The sequence below is a fragment of the Symphalangus syndactylus genome, chromosome 6, assembly GCF_028878055.3.
Source record: "Symphalangus syndactylus isolate Jambi chromosome 6, NHGRI_mSymSyn1-v2.1_pri, whole genome shotgun sequence".
Classification (NCBI taxonomy): domain Eukaryota; kingdom Metazoa; phylum Chordata; class Mammalia; order Primates; family Hylobatidae; genus Symphalangus; species Symphalangus syndactylus.
In genome coordinates, this window is record NC_072428.2 from 118839553 (window position 1) to 118855347 (window position 15795).

The window sequence follows — 15795 nt, forward strand, 5'->3', positions numbered from 1 at the left end:
TCATGAGCCCAAGAGTTGCAGGTTCCAGTGAACCATGATCACATCACTGCACTTCAGCCTGGGTGACAGAACGAGACCCTGTTTCAAAAACCAAATATAAGGATAGGGAGAGAGGATGGGGTTCATTTTGCACTTTGAAGGTTTCCATACTGTTAGAATTTTTTCAAGGAGCATGTGTCAATTTCCCCAATAAAAATTTTATTTAAAAAATAAGCTATCCTCCGGGCGCAGTGGCTCACGCTTGTAATCCCAGCACTTTGGGAGGCCGAGGCAGGCGGATCACGAGGTCAGGAGATCGAGACCACGGTGAAACCCCGTCTCTACTAAAATATACAAAAAAAAAATTAGCCGGGCGTGGTGGCGGGCGCCTGTAGTCCCAGCTACTCGGAGAGGCTGAGGCAGTAGAATGGCGTGAACCTGGGAGGCGGAGCTTGCAGTGAGCCGAGACTGCGCCACTGCATTCCAGCCTGGGCAACAGAGCAAGACTCCGTCTCAAAAAAATAAATAAATAAAAAATAAGCTATCCACTCAGGAGACTGAGGTGGGAGGATCACTTGAGCCTGGGAAGTCGAGGCTGAGGTTGTAGTGAGCCATGACTGTGCCAGTGCACTCTAGCCTGAGTGACACAGCAAGACTGTGTCTCCAAAAAAATTAAAATAATTTTTTAAAAAGTTATCCAAGCTGGATGAGGTGGTTCACGCCTGTAATCCCAGCACTTTGGGAGGCCGAGATGGGCAGATTACTTGAGGTCAGGAGTTTGAGACCAGCCTGGCCAAACCCTGCCTCTACTGAAAATATAAAAATTAGCCAGGTGTGGTAGCACATGCCTGTCATCTCAGCTGCCTGGGAGGCTGAGACAGGAGAATCACTTGAACCCGGGAGGTGGAGGTTGCAGTGAGCCGAGATCACACCATTGAACTCCAGCCTGGGCAACAAGAGCGAAACTCCATCTCAAAATAAAATAAAATAAATAAAAAGTTATTATCCGTAAAATGCTTTAATGACACACTATATTGGAGGTAAAAAGTACATCTACTCTGTTCAAAAATAACTTCCCAACCAAATGCAAGCAAATATCAAGGTTATCTTGCCAGGACCCAGAAGGAATGCTTGTTTCAAAGTAGCAAGCTCTGTGTGTCTAAAAAGAATATTGCCCCTCTGATAAACGTGAAACAAACTCCAATTAGTAAGAACATATATTCATAACAACCTCCCATTTAATATAATCTTAAATTCTATATTTTTACAAAATGGCTGTCATGCCAGTTAGTGAGTGATCCACAAGGCAATAAAAGACTTTGCTGCAATTAATTCAAGAAGTGTATGTTACATAAATTACGAGTCTTTTACATCCCACACGATATATTTCAGTAGTATTTAAAAGTTTAGATAAGTTTCACTTAATCTAACAAAGGTTAATAACATAATTCTATGTTAAGAGTTCAGGGAAATAGTCAAATATCTAGCTATTGCAAACAAATTTCTCTGTGTAGGTTAATGGCAATTCCAAATGCTAATATACAGTCAATACAAATTACTTACTTTTCCACCAGTGTTTGCACACATCCCTTCCAGGAAGGCATCTGTAGGGCAAGATCTGCTATTGCTAAAGCCAGCTGAATAAGAGAGATTAAATAAATGAAGACAGATGAACAGAAATAGGGTTACAATAAATATTAGTTGGGAAGCAAAGAAACATTTCTTACAAACAATATGACAACTAAGACTAACCCCCTTCCCCCATTTTTCCCAACCTCCAATTCTGTGTATCTGATGTAAACTCTTCTGGGTTAGCTATAAATTGCTGAAATTTAAGAGTTAACCTTTAAAACTTAAAAAAAAAAAAAAAGAAAAAGAAAAGAAGTCAGAAACAACAGACTATAGACATTCCTCAAAATATATCAATATTTACTTTTATTTGGCAATACCACAGAACTTCACAGACATATAAATTATACTAAGCCAAAGGTCAAAGCTACTAACAAAGTCAGACCTTTGACTCAGTTCTCAAGTAATGGATTGCCATTTCCCTTCTCTTTCCATTTCTCATATTGAAGACTTAAGAAAAGCCTCCTCTTCAAGGGCACTTCTATGCCAGGCAGAGAACACATGTGAGTATGTACTCACAGAAGTTTCCAGTTTTCCTATCTAATGTATTTCCCTGTCCAAAGGGGAAAGGACAGATGCTCTAGTTCAACCTTTCATTCATGAGACCTTTACTAAAGCCAATCAGCCCTGAAAGGATTTCTTAGAAGGCAACTACCTAAACCTCTGACCTAGCATGACTGTGAAAACACATACTCACCTTATCCACTTCTGGTATTAAGTTAGTTTGAAACCAAATGAACTCCAAGATAATACAAAAGATTAACAATTTCATTCTCTATCCACTTATAAGAACATAGCAGTACATCTGTAATGAAGTTAACATTACCTCACATGGCCTAGCAACACCCATTAAAACAATCCTGATAAATCCAAATGTCCACACAAATTTCTCTTAATGAGAAGCACAGGATTTACCTGCGTTACAATGACAGGTGACAAGTCTTTCAAGTTCTGGATATGGGTTAGCAATGAGTCCCGTAAAGAGGCATGAGAGTCTGTGGGGAGCTCATAAAATGAGGTCTGAATCTTCATTTTCATGGTCTGTGCAGCAAAATAGCATGATTCCACATCCTGTCGGATCTGTAACAACTGGTCTGAGATCTCCCATGCATGAACCTGAAAGCGTATTAGACAAAGACGTCTTAAAGAAGACTACTTTTCTAATTTTAATGCCATAACCTCAATACTTATATAAACATATTTAGACCAAAGTATGGAGAAAGAAAAATCTGACAAGCTAAATTACCCAGTAATTCAGCCAACAGTTCAAAATACATTGTTATAGGCCCTGTTCAACAAAATAATTACCTAAAATCTGACTCATTCTAGGAAGGCATGAGAGCTATCAGTTAAATTAGTAGATACAATCTTGTTGATTTGAATGACTGTGTGGGTGTCGAGAGTATGAAGAAAAATGTCCCAAAAGTCTCCACTAAACTAAAATGTCGCTGTATAATTTCCAATCCTAATCTATGGCTGCATGTTTCTTCTCTTTTCTTGCTTAAAATAAAGCTTTGTTCACTCTAAGAATTGAATCTAGAAGCTGTTTTAATATATCTATAAATATGAGAATATACTTCATATTGGTCTCAGTGGCCCTACATTTCAATTATTAGTTCCCGATAAAATAGCAGAAAAACTATCTTGGCTCAAGTAAATATTTCACATCCTTCAATTATTTTCTTTCTTTTTTTGGAGACAGAGTCTCACTCTGTCACCCAGGCTGGAGTGCAGTGGCACAATCTAGGCTCACTGCAACCTCTGCCTCCCAGGTTCAGGCAATTCTCCTGCCTCAGCCTTCTGACTAGCTGGGATAACAGGTGTGCACCACCATACCCAGCTAATATTTGTATTTCTAGTAGAGGCAAGGCTTCACCATGTTGGCCAGACTGATCTTGAACTCCTGACCTCAGGTGATCCTCCTGTCTCGGCCTCCCAAAGTGCTGGGATTACAGGCATGAACCACCGTGCCTGGCCCCTTCAATTATTTTCTGATGTATTACTACTTGGCAAAGTGCTACACATTACTGAAATCATTTTCAATGGAAAAATAAACTTATCTATAGACATAATAAAAAGAACCAAAGTATAAAATCTAGTCTCTAGCAGCTAGTCACAATTATAAAGGGGAGTCATATTTTGAAGACAACTTTGGAAACAATATCATGCAGTAGATTGTAGACAACTAATTAATTAGATTAATTCTAATCCAATTCTACACTCAACAGCCTCTGGAAGAAGACTAACATGGACTGGCAATAATGGACTGAAAAAAATTTCAACCTCAATTTAGGAATAGTGTCTATTGTAAAGAGAAGGGGTCAATTTCTTATGAAGACAGAGCTCTTCACAAGTAATACATAATCCTTGTGTATCCTTCAAGATCTTTCCAAAGATAGATATGAAGCAAGTTAAGATATAGAAACAGGTAGAATAAATGGCTTGTACAAGTTCCTAAAGTAAATGGAAAATAAAGACCCTGAATTTTCTAATTACAGATTTACTGACATAAAACTTAGCTTTAGGCTGGGCGTGTGGCTCATGCCTATAATCCCAGCACTTTGGGAGGCCAAAGCGGGAGGATTGTTTGAGCCCAGAAGTTTGACACTGGCCTGGGCAACATGGCAACACCCCCGTGCCTCTACAAAAAAATTAAAAAATTAGCTGGGGCCCAGCACAGTCGCTCACACCTGTAATCTCAGCACTTTGGGAGGCAGAGGCGGGCAGATCACCTGAGGTCGAGAGTTCAAGACCAGCCTGGCCAACATGGTGAAACCCGGTCTATACTAAAAATACAAAAAAACTAGGCAGGTGTGGTGGCACTCACCTGCAATCCTAGCTACTCGGGAGGCTGAGACAGGAAAATAGCTTGAACTCAGGAGGCAGAGGTTGCAGTGAGCCGAGATTGCACCACTGCACTCCAGCCTGGGTGAGAGTGAGACCCTGTCTAAAAAAACTTAAAAAATAAAAAATTAGCTGGGCATGGTGGCATGCACCTGTGATCCCAGCTACTTGGGATGCTGAGGTGAGAGGATCGCTTGAGCCCAAGCAACAGAGACCCTGTTTTTAAAAAAACCACCCCTCCCGCCCCCCACCAAAAAACCCCAACCTTAGCTTTCGATGAAATAAGGGGTGCAAAGTAAGCATGAGGTGTTAACTTCTTTACAGATACAGTATATTTTACTGATTTTTGTACTTTTTAGTCCAAACATCGTGTCTCAAATGTATTCAACAAACGTTCAATTAATTAATGTAGTACTAATAGCACCAATTTTCCTTTCTCAAGTAAAAAATCTGCCAAAGTTTTTAGCTATTGATTAACCAGTAACCCAAGCACACCTATGATTTAATAGACCATCAGAATATCTTTACTTTGCTCACATTAATATCTTTTTATTTTATTTTTTGAGACAGGGTCTCGCTCTGTCACCCAGGCTGGAGTGCAGTGGCACGATCTCAGCTCATTGCAGCCTCAACCTCCTGAGCTCAAGAGATCCTCCTGCCTCAGCCCCCTAGTAGTTGGAACTACAGGTGTCTGCTACCACACCTGGCTAATTTTTGTATTTTTTGTAGAGATGGGATTTCGCCATGTTGCCCAGGCTGGTCTTGAACTCCTAAATTCAAGTGATCCTCCTGCCTTGGCCTCCCAAAGTGCTGGGATTCCAGGCATGAGTTACCATGCCTAGCCGATATATTTTTAAATAGCAAAAAGATTCTATGAAGCTTTATACAATCTCCACAAATCCCTCAAAAAAACAGAGCATTAGATAGCAACAAAACTAGGTGTTGTCTAGTTATCTCCAAGGGTATCTACAAGAACCCCAAAATATAAGTGGAAGGAGACAAACCAGTGACATCTGTAAGACCTGTGTGGTTTTAGTCTCAGTAAATGTGGAAGCAGAGGCAAACAACAGGGTGTCTAATGGACCTAAGAACAGAGAAAACACCAAGAACAAACAGAGATTCACTGGAAAGTACAAGGAGCCAATCTGAGGATGGCAGTTGAAAATGGAGGGCGTTTGGCCGGGCGCGGTGGCTCACGCCTGTAATCCCAGCACTTTGGGAGGCTGAGGCAGGCAGATCACCTGAAGTCAGGAGTTCAAGACCAGTCTGGCCAATATGGTGAAACCCCATCTCTACTAAAATACAAAAAATAGCTGGGCATGATGGTGGGTGCCTGTAATCCCAGCTACTCAGGAGGCTGAGACGGGAGAATCACTTGAACCCAGGAGACGGTGGTTGCAGTGAGCCGAGATCGCACCACTGCACTCCAGCCTGGGCAGCTGAGTGAGACTCTGTCTCAAAAAAAAAAAAGAAAAGAAAAAGAAAAAGGAGGAGGTTTTACCCAATCCAATAGCCAGTGAGTATAAGTGTGAAGCGGATGCCAACAGTTTAGCCTTTATAAAACCTTGAAACCAAACAGTCAGGAAGAGACCCCAATTGAGGAAAAACGGCTATGAAAAAAAACAAAATAATACAGGACAAGTATAATAGAGATGAAGGAAGAAAAGGTTGAAAGTATTATCCTTAATCAAACCTCCTTCTAGAAATTCAGAAAAACTAATTTCACAGAAAATAAGCAACTGAGGTCAAATGTCATATATGGCTGAAAGAGAAAATAAGCAGAGTAATACCTTACGAGGAAAGAAGACAAGAAAAACAGGTTTAAAAACCTAGCCTATTACTTCAAAATGAGCTAAACAATATTAAGAAAATGATGCAAGATACGGAAGAATAGAATTGAGAAGGAAAATTTCAGAAATTAGGTAAAAATCTCAGGAAAAAATCAGAAATTAAAGAAAAAAATCCCTTCAGAGATGAAGACTAGGAGGAATTTCACATTTGACTAAACACATCAGATAATGTCTTAAGAGAAACACATGAAAAGGAGTGTTTTTTTAAAACAAAAAAATTTAAAAAGATTCAAGAGGAAATGACAAATATTGAACATAGGCAAAGATCTAACATATACAGAACAGAGCTCTCTGAAGAAGAAAATCAAAACAAGGAAACAGAACAATTGTCAAAAACTGTAATTCAAGAAAATGTTCCTGGTTGGGCAAGGCAGTTTACGCCTGTAATCCCAGCACTTTAGGAGGCGGAGGTGGGAGGCTTACTTGAGGCCAGGAGTTTGGGACCAGCCTGAGCAACATAGCAAGATTCTGTCTCTATAAAAAATTTAAAAATTAGCTGGGTGTGGTGGTATGTGCCTGTAGTCCTAGCTACTAAGGAGGCTGAGGAGAAAGAATCATTTGAGCCCAGGAGTTTGAGGTTATAGTGTGCTATGATCCTGCCACTAATTTTTTTTAATTTAAAAAATTTGGTATCAAAGTTATCAAAAGAGGAAGAGTAAATAAATGAATATAATCCCATCACTGCACTCCAGCCTGGGTGACAGAGCAAGACCCTGTTTCTTAAAAAAAAAAAAAAGGAAAAGGTTTCTGAAATGTTGGGGGGTGGGGGAGAAAGACATGAAACTATACACTGAAGAGTATATCATATACCTAAAAATACCAACCCAGAACAACCAATACTGAGACATAATCTGGTAAAATTAATATACTTAAAGAAAAAGATAAAATAATTTGGAGATTTATATAAAAACAGCAAGTGATTTACAAAGGAAAAAATTAGATTATCATCTACTTTGACTTGAACACTTCATGGCAGAAGAAAATGAAAGAACACAGTAAAGATATGCTAAGAAAGAAAATGTGACAAAGATTTTATGTCAAGTCAAACCGATTTTCAATTATAAAGGCCAGAAACTGTTACTTGCAAGAATGTAGATATTATTCCTATAAGCCCTTCCTAAACAATCTGCTTAAAAAAACTGATCAGAGAGAACAAGGCATCAACATAAGGACTGGGGATGAATATTAAACATAGTTTATTACAACAATTAAGAATAAATTAAAGTCAAAAGAGAAATGGTATATAATGATTACAAGCTCTGTACAGATACAGTGTGGAAGAAAGGGCAGAGCACATGCAAAACTATGCTTGCTTTTGGTGTATATACTGATGGTAGTAGTGTTAGTATTGTTAGTCTGAGGCTACTGACTAGGCTAATGTGGGACAGAGCTACTGAGTAATTACGAGATACTCTGTCACCTTCTGTGTCCCTCACAACCTGGATTCTCAGTATGGAAGAAAGGAAGTGTAGACATAAAAAGGCTTAAGTTAAAAACTTTATAGTGCTGTAGTTGAAAAGGCAATATCTCTACAAATTCATGAGGTATTTTACCTTTAAGTATTTATACCCACTATTTATATACGTACTTTTCTACACATGTATACATACACGTGTAGATAATTTATATATATTATATATATAAAAATATACAATTCCCTAGCTCTATCCACTGAAAGCCCTAAACATACTGTCCAACTCAGTAACAACTTGCATCCCTAGTGCCTACATTATAGTCTTTAAATTCAATTTCCCACTAAAAGATACCAATATTAAATACACAAGATGGGCCCATGACACATCCTGCCATACTAGAAAGGACAGAAGACAATAAGACTACTAGAGTCATTTCAAAAGTACTAAGGGGCAAAGGAGGCAACCAGCTGGCCAGAGACAGGACAACTTAGGATTCAGCAAGGGATACAAGGAAAAAAACAAACTGGCCACCACAGGCCATTTTTGGTAACAATTGCAAGCAGACATAAACTCATTATCTTACAAGGGTAAAAATCATGTATTTATCTTGGTTTTCCTATATAAACTGTACTCCTAAGTAACCTAACAGAGAAGAGTCTCTTTATAGAAGTATTCTAATGGCAAAAACCACAATTACTTTGGCACCAACCTAATAGCATGTAAGTAAATAACAGATTTAGAATATTAACACTTCACAACTCACAATTAATGGATTAAGCACTGAACAATAACAGCTAGTTACATCACACACAAAAAAGAATGAGGTGGATTAAAGATAGCTGCGAATATAATGCTAATCCTACACTGAAAGGTAGAATCTACATGTCTTTGAATCTGCACTGGCCTTGATACCTTGCTTAACTGATAGAATATGGCAGGAAGTGACATTCTGGGACTTTCAAGGTTAAGTCAAAGGAATCTTTGGAGCTTCTGCCTTGGTATCCTGAACACTTACTCTGAGGAAAGCCACTGCCTGTAAAAACTTAAAACTACTCTGCTGGAGAGAATGCGGAAGAGGCCTGAGACTACACGGAAAGCTAGAGGGGCCGAACTGAATCCAGGCTTCCAGTCATTCCCACCAGACTGTCAGGCATGTAAATGAAGCCATCTTAGAACCTCCAGACCAGCCTAACCACCAAATGGATGAAAACTGAAGGAGCACAGTCAGCATCCTGGATGCTGATTTGAGCCCGCTCAAATTCCTGATCAACAAAGTTACGAGATACAATAAAATGGTTTTTATTTCAAATCACTTAAGTTTTGGGATAATCTGCTTCACAGTGGTAAACAATTAGAACCACCAGAAAACCAAACACTATATGCCTCTTGATGAAAGGAGATACCACAATAACAAGGGAATCAAATCTGTGCCTCATTGAGCCTCTAGATCCAGCAGCTAATTTGCCAGAAAAACAAAGGAGAGTAGAACTGAATCATGACAATAAAATCAGCAAAATCCACTGTGGGAAACTCTATAGGTCAAATGGCCCTGATACTTCAACAGATAAATAACCTACAGAGGCCAGGTGTGGTGGCTCACACCTGTAGCCCCAGCACTCTAGGAGGCCAAAGCAGGAGGATCACTTGAGGCCAGGAGTTTGAGACCAGCCTCTATGAAAAATTTTTGAAAAATCTGCCACGTGTGGTGGCATGCCCCTTACTCCCAGCTACTCGGGAGGCTGACGGGGAGGATCCCTTGAGCCCAGGAGTTTAAGGCTGCAGTGAGCCATGACCACACTACACACTCCAGCCTGGGCTACAGAGTGAGACAGTCTTAAAAATAAAATAAAATAAAACAAACAGAGAAAGAACCTGCAAATTAAGACACTCAAAAAACATTATATAAAAAAACAGGCCGGGCGCAGTGGCTCACACCTGTAATCCCTGCACTTTGGGAGGCCAAGGCGGGTGGACCACCTGAGGTAAGAAATTCGAGACCAGCCTGGCCAACACGATGAAACCCCATCTCTACTAAAAATACAAAAAATTAGCCGGGCATAGTGGTGGGTGCCTGTAATCCCAGCTACTCAGGAGGCTGAGGCAGGAGAACAGCTTGAACCTGAGAGGCAGAGGTTGCAGTGAGCCGAGATCGCACCACCACAATTCAGCCTAGGCAACAAGAGTGAAACACTGTCACGCACACACACACACAAAAAGAACAAACAAACAAACAAACAAAACCAGCTGGACTCAACTATGAAGTGTGGGATTGCCCACTAAGCCACTAAGTATAAAACCATAAAGAAACACAAAGGATTACTATAAAAGGACAGTGGTTACCTTTAGAGGGAGGGAAGTAGTTATGTCAAATGGTACAAGAAAAGCTTCTGGAGCGGAATGGCCAGTAAAGTTATATTTCTTTTCTTTTTTTATAAAAATGGGACAGGGTCTCACTATGTTATCCAGGCTGGTCTCAAACTTCTGGGTTCAAGCAATCCTCTTGCCTTGGTCTCCCAAAGTGCCGGGATTACAGGTGTGAGCCACTGTGCTCAAAGTTCTATTTCTTGACTTGGGTGGTGGTTAAAAAGACATCTGCATATAGTAATTCACTAAGCTACACATCTGCATTGTGTTTCTGTGTTTACATTTATAAAATAAAACAGAACAACAATAAAAATCCCAATGTAGGCTGGGCGGAGTGGCTCACACCTATAATCCCAGCACTTTGGGAGACCAAGATTGGTGAATTACCTGAGGTCAGGAGTTCTAGACCAGCCTGGCTAACATGGTAGAACCCCATCTCTGCTAAAAATGCAAAAATTAACTGGGCTTGGTGGTGTGTGCCTGTAATCCCAGCTACCCAGGAGGCTGAGGCAGGAGAATTGCTTGAACCCGAGAGGCGGAGGTTGCAGCGAGCCGAGATCATACCATTGCACTCCAGCCTGGGCGGCAGAGTGAGACTCTGTCTCAAAAAAAAAAATAATTGTGCAGAAACTAAATGGCAGAAAACACCAACCGTATCATTCTCAATTATCTGTACTTCTGACTTTAAACATTTCTATCTCCTTAAAAGTAGAGACCTCAAAAATGAAGGGCAGAAGCAAAAAAACAAAACAATTACTTGCCCCTGGGCAAACCAGTAATCTTAGAGGTAGAGATGCAAAACTGGTTAACTTGGAGGGTAGGGATGCACAGGAGATTTATTTTTCAAGCACCTTTGATGATGTTTGAATTTTTTTTTTTTTTGAGAGGGAGTTTTGCTCTTGTTGGCCAAGCTGGAGTACAATGGCACAATCTCGGCTCACTGCAACCTCCACCTCTCAGGTTCAAGAGATTCTCCTGCCTCAGCCTCCCAAGTAGCTGGGATTACAGGCATGTGCCACCACACCCAGCTAATTTTTGTATTTTTAGTAGAGACGGGGTTTCACCATGTTGGCCAGGCTGGTCTCAAACTCCTGACTTCAGGTGATCTGCCTACCTTGGTCTCCCAAAGTGCTGGGATTACAGGCATGAGCCACTGCACCCAGCTGGTTTGAATATTTTTAAAGTGTCTTTTGTAATTACCTGTTTATTAAAAATAACTTGTACTTTATATACAATTTTTTAAAAAGTGATACAGATCTTGTAAAATTTTTTTTGACAGGGCCTCTGTCACTCAGGCTAGAGGGCAGTGGGACCATCACAGCTCACTGTGGCCTCAAATTCTTGGGCTCAAGTGATCTGCCTACCTCAGCCTCCTGCATAGCTGGGACTACAGGCATACATCACGACACCCAGCTAATTTTTTTTATTTTTTGTAGAGACAGGTCTTGCTATAACGCCTAGGTTGGTCTCAAACTCCTGGGCTTGCCTGCCTCAGCCTCCCAAGTGCTAGGATTACAGGCACGAACAATCACACCCGGCCTGTAAGATTTTTTTCTGTAAGATTTGTTTAGAAAAGGTAGCAAAGCTTTTTTAACAACACACAGGAGTTAGTTTCATGTCCATATGCTCCCTAAACAATAATGCTATCTCTCTCATAACATTTATTGGGTGTTTCAACTTTGTTTATAATAGACCATCTGGTATTACACCAATTCATAAACTACCAGAAAAGATTCACTAAGACCAGGCACAGCGACTCACGCCTATAATCCCAGCACTTTGGGAGGCCGAGGCGGGCAGATCACTTGAGATCAGGAGTTCAAGACTAACCTGACTAATATGGCGAAACCCCATTTCTACTAAAAATACAAAAATTAGCCAGGTATGGTGACACGCACCTGTAATCTCAGCTACTCGGGAGGCTGAGGCAAGGGAATCGCTTGAACCCAGGAGGTGGATGCTGCAGTGAGCCAAGAAGACGCTACTGCACTCCAGCCTGGGTGATAGAGCAAGACTGTCTCAAAAAAAAAAAAAAAAAAAACACTAAATACTCCCTATAAAGAACCTTTTTAAAGACACCAAAGCTAAAATATGAGGCCACAGATCCCAGAAAGAAGGGAATGGAAGAGCAGTGAGTTCAGTTCACTCTTTGGCTCCACTTTTCCCCTCATGGCATTTGCCAATTTGAAAGTGGAAGACAAGAGGCTAAGAAGCTGAAGAGCTCTGGACAGCCTCTCAAGACTGGGAAAATAAAAACTGGAATTCAGAAATATCGAAGAGAAGCCCTGGTAAATACTCCAAACTCTTGAGTTGGGACCCAGTGAAGGAAACAAGAAATATACCACTCCTTAAAAAGACTGATACGTAAGACCACGAAGTAAGTCTTCATAAATCTTCAAAGACTGAAATCATACAAAACATCTTTTCTCATCACAATTAAATAAAACTCGGAGTCAACAGCGAAAGGGAAACTAGAAATTTCCCAAATATGTGGAAATTAAACAACATACTCTTAAAAAACCAGTGGGTGAAGGAAGGGAAATCAGAAAACATCTTCAGACAAATGAAGATGTTTCTTGACTTGGGTGGTGGCTAAAAGGACATCCACATATAGTAACTCACTAAGTTATACATTTGTATTGTGTTTCTGTGTTTATGTTTAGAAAATAAAACAGAACAAAAACCCCAATGTTGCATATTAAACTGAACTAGTATAAAATCTAGTATAAAACTGAACTAAACTGAACTAGTATAAGAACACAACATACCAAAACTTACGGGATGCAGCAAAAACTGTGCTAAGAGGAATAAAATGTGTAACTGTATATATGCTTACATTAAAAAAGAAAAAAGGTCTCAAATCAACAACCTAATTTTACACCTTAAGAAGCCAGAAAAAGAACAAACTAAATCCAAAGCTAGCAAAAAGAAGGAAATAATAAAGATTTAGGGCAAAGATTAACAAAATAGAGGATAGGAAAATCAAGAGAATGCTACAAAAAGATCAACAAGGTCAGTCCCAGCAGCCACAGTCACTGGCCGCCCCTCTGCCAACAGCTCCAGCACTACCTTGGGCCAGCATCTCTGGCGGGCAGAAGCAAGGCACTGACAGGCACAGCAGAGAGGTCCTGTAGCTCTGGCTCAGACAGTAGCATCTTCACTCTCCGTGGTACCCAGGTGCTCTGAGAATGTTTCCACTGCTGCTCTGAGGGCACAAGAGGCAGGATTTGGAATTCCTGGAGAACTGTCTTTGTGAGAAGCTGGAAATATTTCTTCCAATTCCATCTCTTAGTTTTCCATTTTGTTGTGTTTCAGAGGAACATCAAGAAACCATGAAAAGTTTAATAATGAAGAGTTTCACTGCCACTTGCTTCCTTGATGAAGGTTTTACTGCCAAGGACATTCTGGACCAAAAAATTAATGAATTTTCTTCTGATGATGATTAGGATGCCTTCTACGTCATGGACCTTAGAGACATTCTAAAGACACATCTAAGATGGTTAAAAGCTCTTCCTCATGTCACCCCCTTTTATGCAGTCAAATATAATGACAGCAGAGCCATCATGAAGACTCTTGCTGCCATCGGGACAGGATTTGACTGTGCTAGCAAGGCTGAAATACAATTGGTGCAGATTCTGGGGATGCCCCCAGAGAGGTTTATCTGTGCAAATTCTTGTAAACAAATGTCTCAAATTAAGTGCACTGCCAATAATGGAGTCCAGATGATGATTTTCGGTAATGAGGTCAAGTTGATGTCAGTTGCCAGAACACACTCAAAGCAGAGTTGGTTTTTAAGATTGCAAATGATAATTCCAAAGCAGCCCGTCACGTCAGTGTTAAATCTGGTGCCATGCTCAAAGCCAGCAGGCTTCTTTTGGAATGGGCAAAAGAGCCAAATATTGATGTCACTGGTGTCAGCTTCCATGTAGGAAGTAGCTGTACCAATCCTGAGACCTTCATGCAGGCAGCCTCCAATGTCCACTGTGTCTTTGACACAGGAGTTGAGTTTGATTTCAGAATGTAACTGCTTAATACTGGCAGTTGCTTTCCTGGATCTGAGGATGTGAGGCTTAAATTTGAAGTATTACCAGTGTAATCAACCCAGCATCGGACAAGTATTTTCCACCAGACTCTAGAGTGAGAGTCACAGCTGAGCCAGGCAGATATTTCATGTGGCATCAGCTTTCACTGCCAAAAAAAACATATTAAAAGAACAGACAGGGCCGTCACGGTGGCTCATGCCTGTAATCCCAGGACTTTGGGAGGCTGAGGCAGGCAGTTCATGAGGTCAGGAGATCAAGACCATCCTGGCTAACACAGTGAAACCCCATCTCTACTAAAAAAAAAATACAAAAAATTAGCCAGGCACAGTGGCGGGTGCCTGTAGTCCCAGCTACTCAGGAGGCTGAGGCAGGAGAATGGCGTGAACCCAGGAGGCAGAGCTTGCAGTGAGCCGAGATCACACCACTGCACTCCAGCCTGGGTGACAGAGCGAGACTCCATCTCAAAAAGAAAGAAAGAAAAAAAAAAAGAACAGACAGGCTCTGAAGAGGAAGATGAGTCAAGTGAACAGACCTTTATGTATTACATGAATGATGAAGTATATGGATCATTTAATCAATCCTTTATTATCATGCACATGTAAAGCCCCTGCTGCAAAAGAGACCTACATCAGTGAGAAGTATTATCATCTAGTATATGGGACGAACATGTGATGGCCTTGATCAGATTGTTGAGCACTGTGATCTGCCCAAAATATATGTAGGTAATTGGATGCTCTTTAAAAACATGGGCGCTGACACTATTGCTGCTACTTCTACTTTTAATGGATTCCAGAGGCCAACAATCTACATGTGATGTCAGGACCTGCATCGAAACTCATGCAGTGTATCTAGAACCACGATCTTCCACCCCAAGTAGAGGAACAGGACATTAGCACCCTGCCTGTGTCTTGTGCTTGGGAAAATAGAATGCAACATCAATCAGCAACTTGTGCTTCCGCTAGTATTAATATGTAGATATCACTCTTGTAGTTGTTGACCATGAGTCCAGCTTGAATTAACGGATTTCATAAGAGTTGGGTTCGCATGGACGTGGCAATATGGAAGACTAGGACATGGGTCACACATTATTTGTGTTACTATGGAAACTATTTAAATATTTGTTTTATATGGATTTTTATTCACTTTTCTTAAGAGTTGGGTTCATATGGATGTGGCAATATGGAAGACTAGGATATAGGTCACACATTATATATGTTCCTATGGAAACTATTTAAATATTTAATATGGATTTTTATTCACTTTTCAGATATGCTACTCAAGAGTGCCCCTTGGCTGCTGAGCAAGCATCTGTACCTTGTACAACGGCAGAATGGGCCAAAAGCTTAGTGTTGTGACCTGTTTTTAAAGTAAAGTATTTCAAAATTAACAACAACAAAATTGACAAAGCTTAAGCTAGATTAAGAAATAAGACAGAGCTGGGCGCAGTGGCTCATGCCTGTTAATCTCAGCACTTTGGGAGGCCAAGGCAGGCAGATCACTTGAAGTCAGGAGTTCAAGACCAGCCTGGCCAACATGGTGAAACCCTGTCTCTACTAAAAATACAAAAAAAAAAAAAAAAAAAAAAAAACTAGCCAGGCCTGATGGCAGCTGCCTGTAGTCCCAGCTACTTGGGAGGCTAAGGCATGAGAATCGCTTGAACCTGGGAGGCAG

General features: G+C 40.6%; 1 protein-coding gene and 1 pseudogene across 10 annotated transcripts in view; one reads left to right on the forward strand and one right to left on the reverse strand.

The window, feature by feature from the left end:
• Window positions 1–15795, reverse strand: part of TNPO3 (transportin 3) — a 106081-nt gene that overhangs the window by 64611 nt on the left and 25675 nt on the right. For 9 of the 10 annotated variants that reach the window (XM_055283953.2, XM_063641602.1, XM_063641604.1 and 6 more), the window contains exons 2-3: window positions 2524–2724; window positions 1543–1616 (exon numbers count right to left, since the gene is read on the reverse strand). In XM_055283953.2, the coding sequence (XP_055139928.1) occupies window positions 1543–1616; window positions 2524–2724 (275 nt within the window). Of the gene's footprint in view, window positions 1–1542; window positions 1617–2523; window positions 2725–13150; window positions 13473–15795 lie in introns of those variants that run through there. The other variant, XM_055283956.2, reaches the window with a different exon arrangement.
• LOC129484112 (ornithine decarboxylase-like) lies at window positions 13458–15099 on the forward strand (annotated as a pseudogene).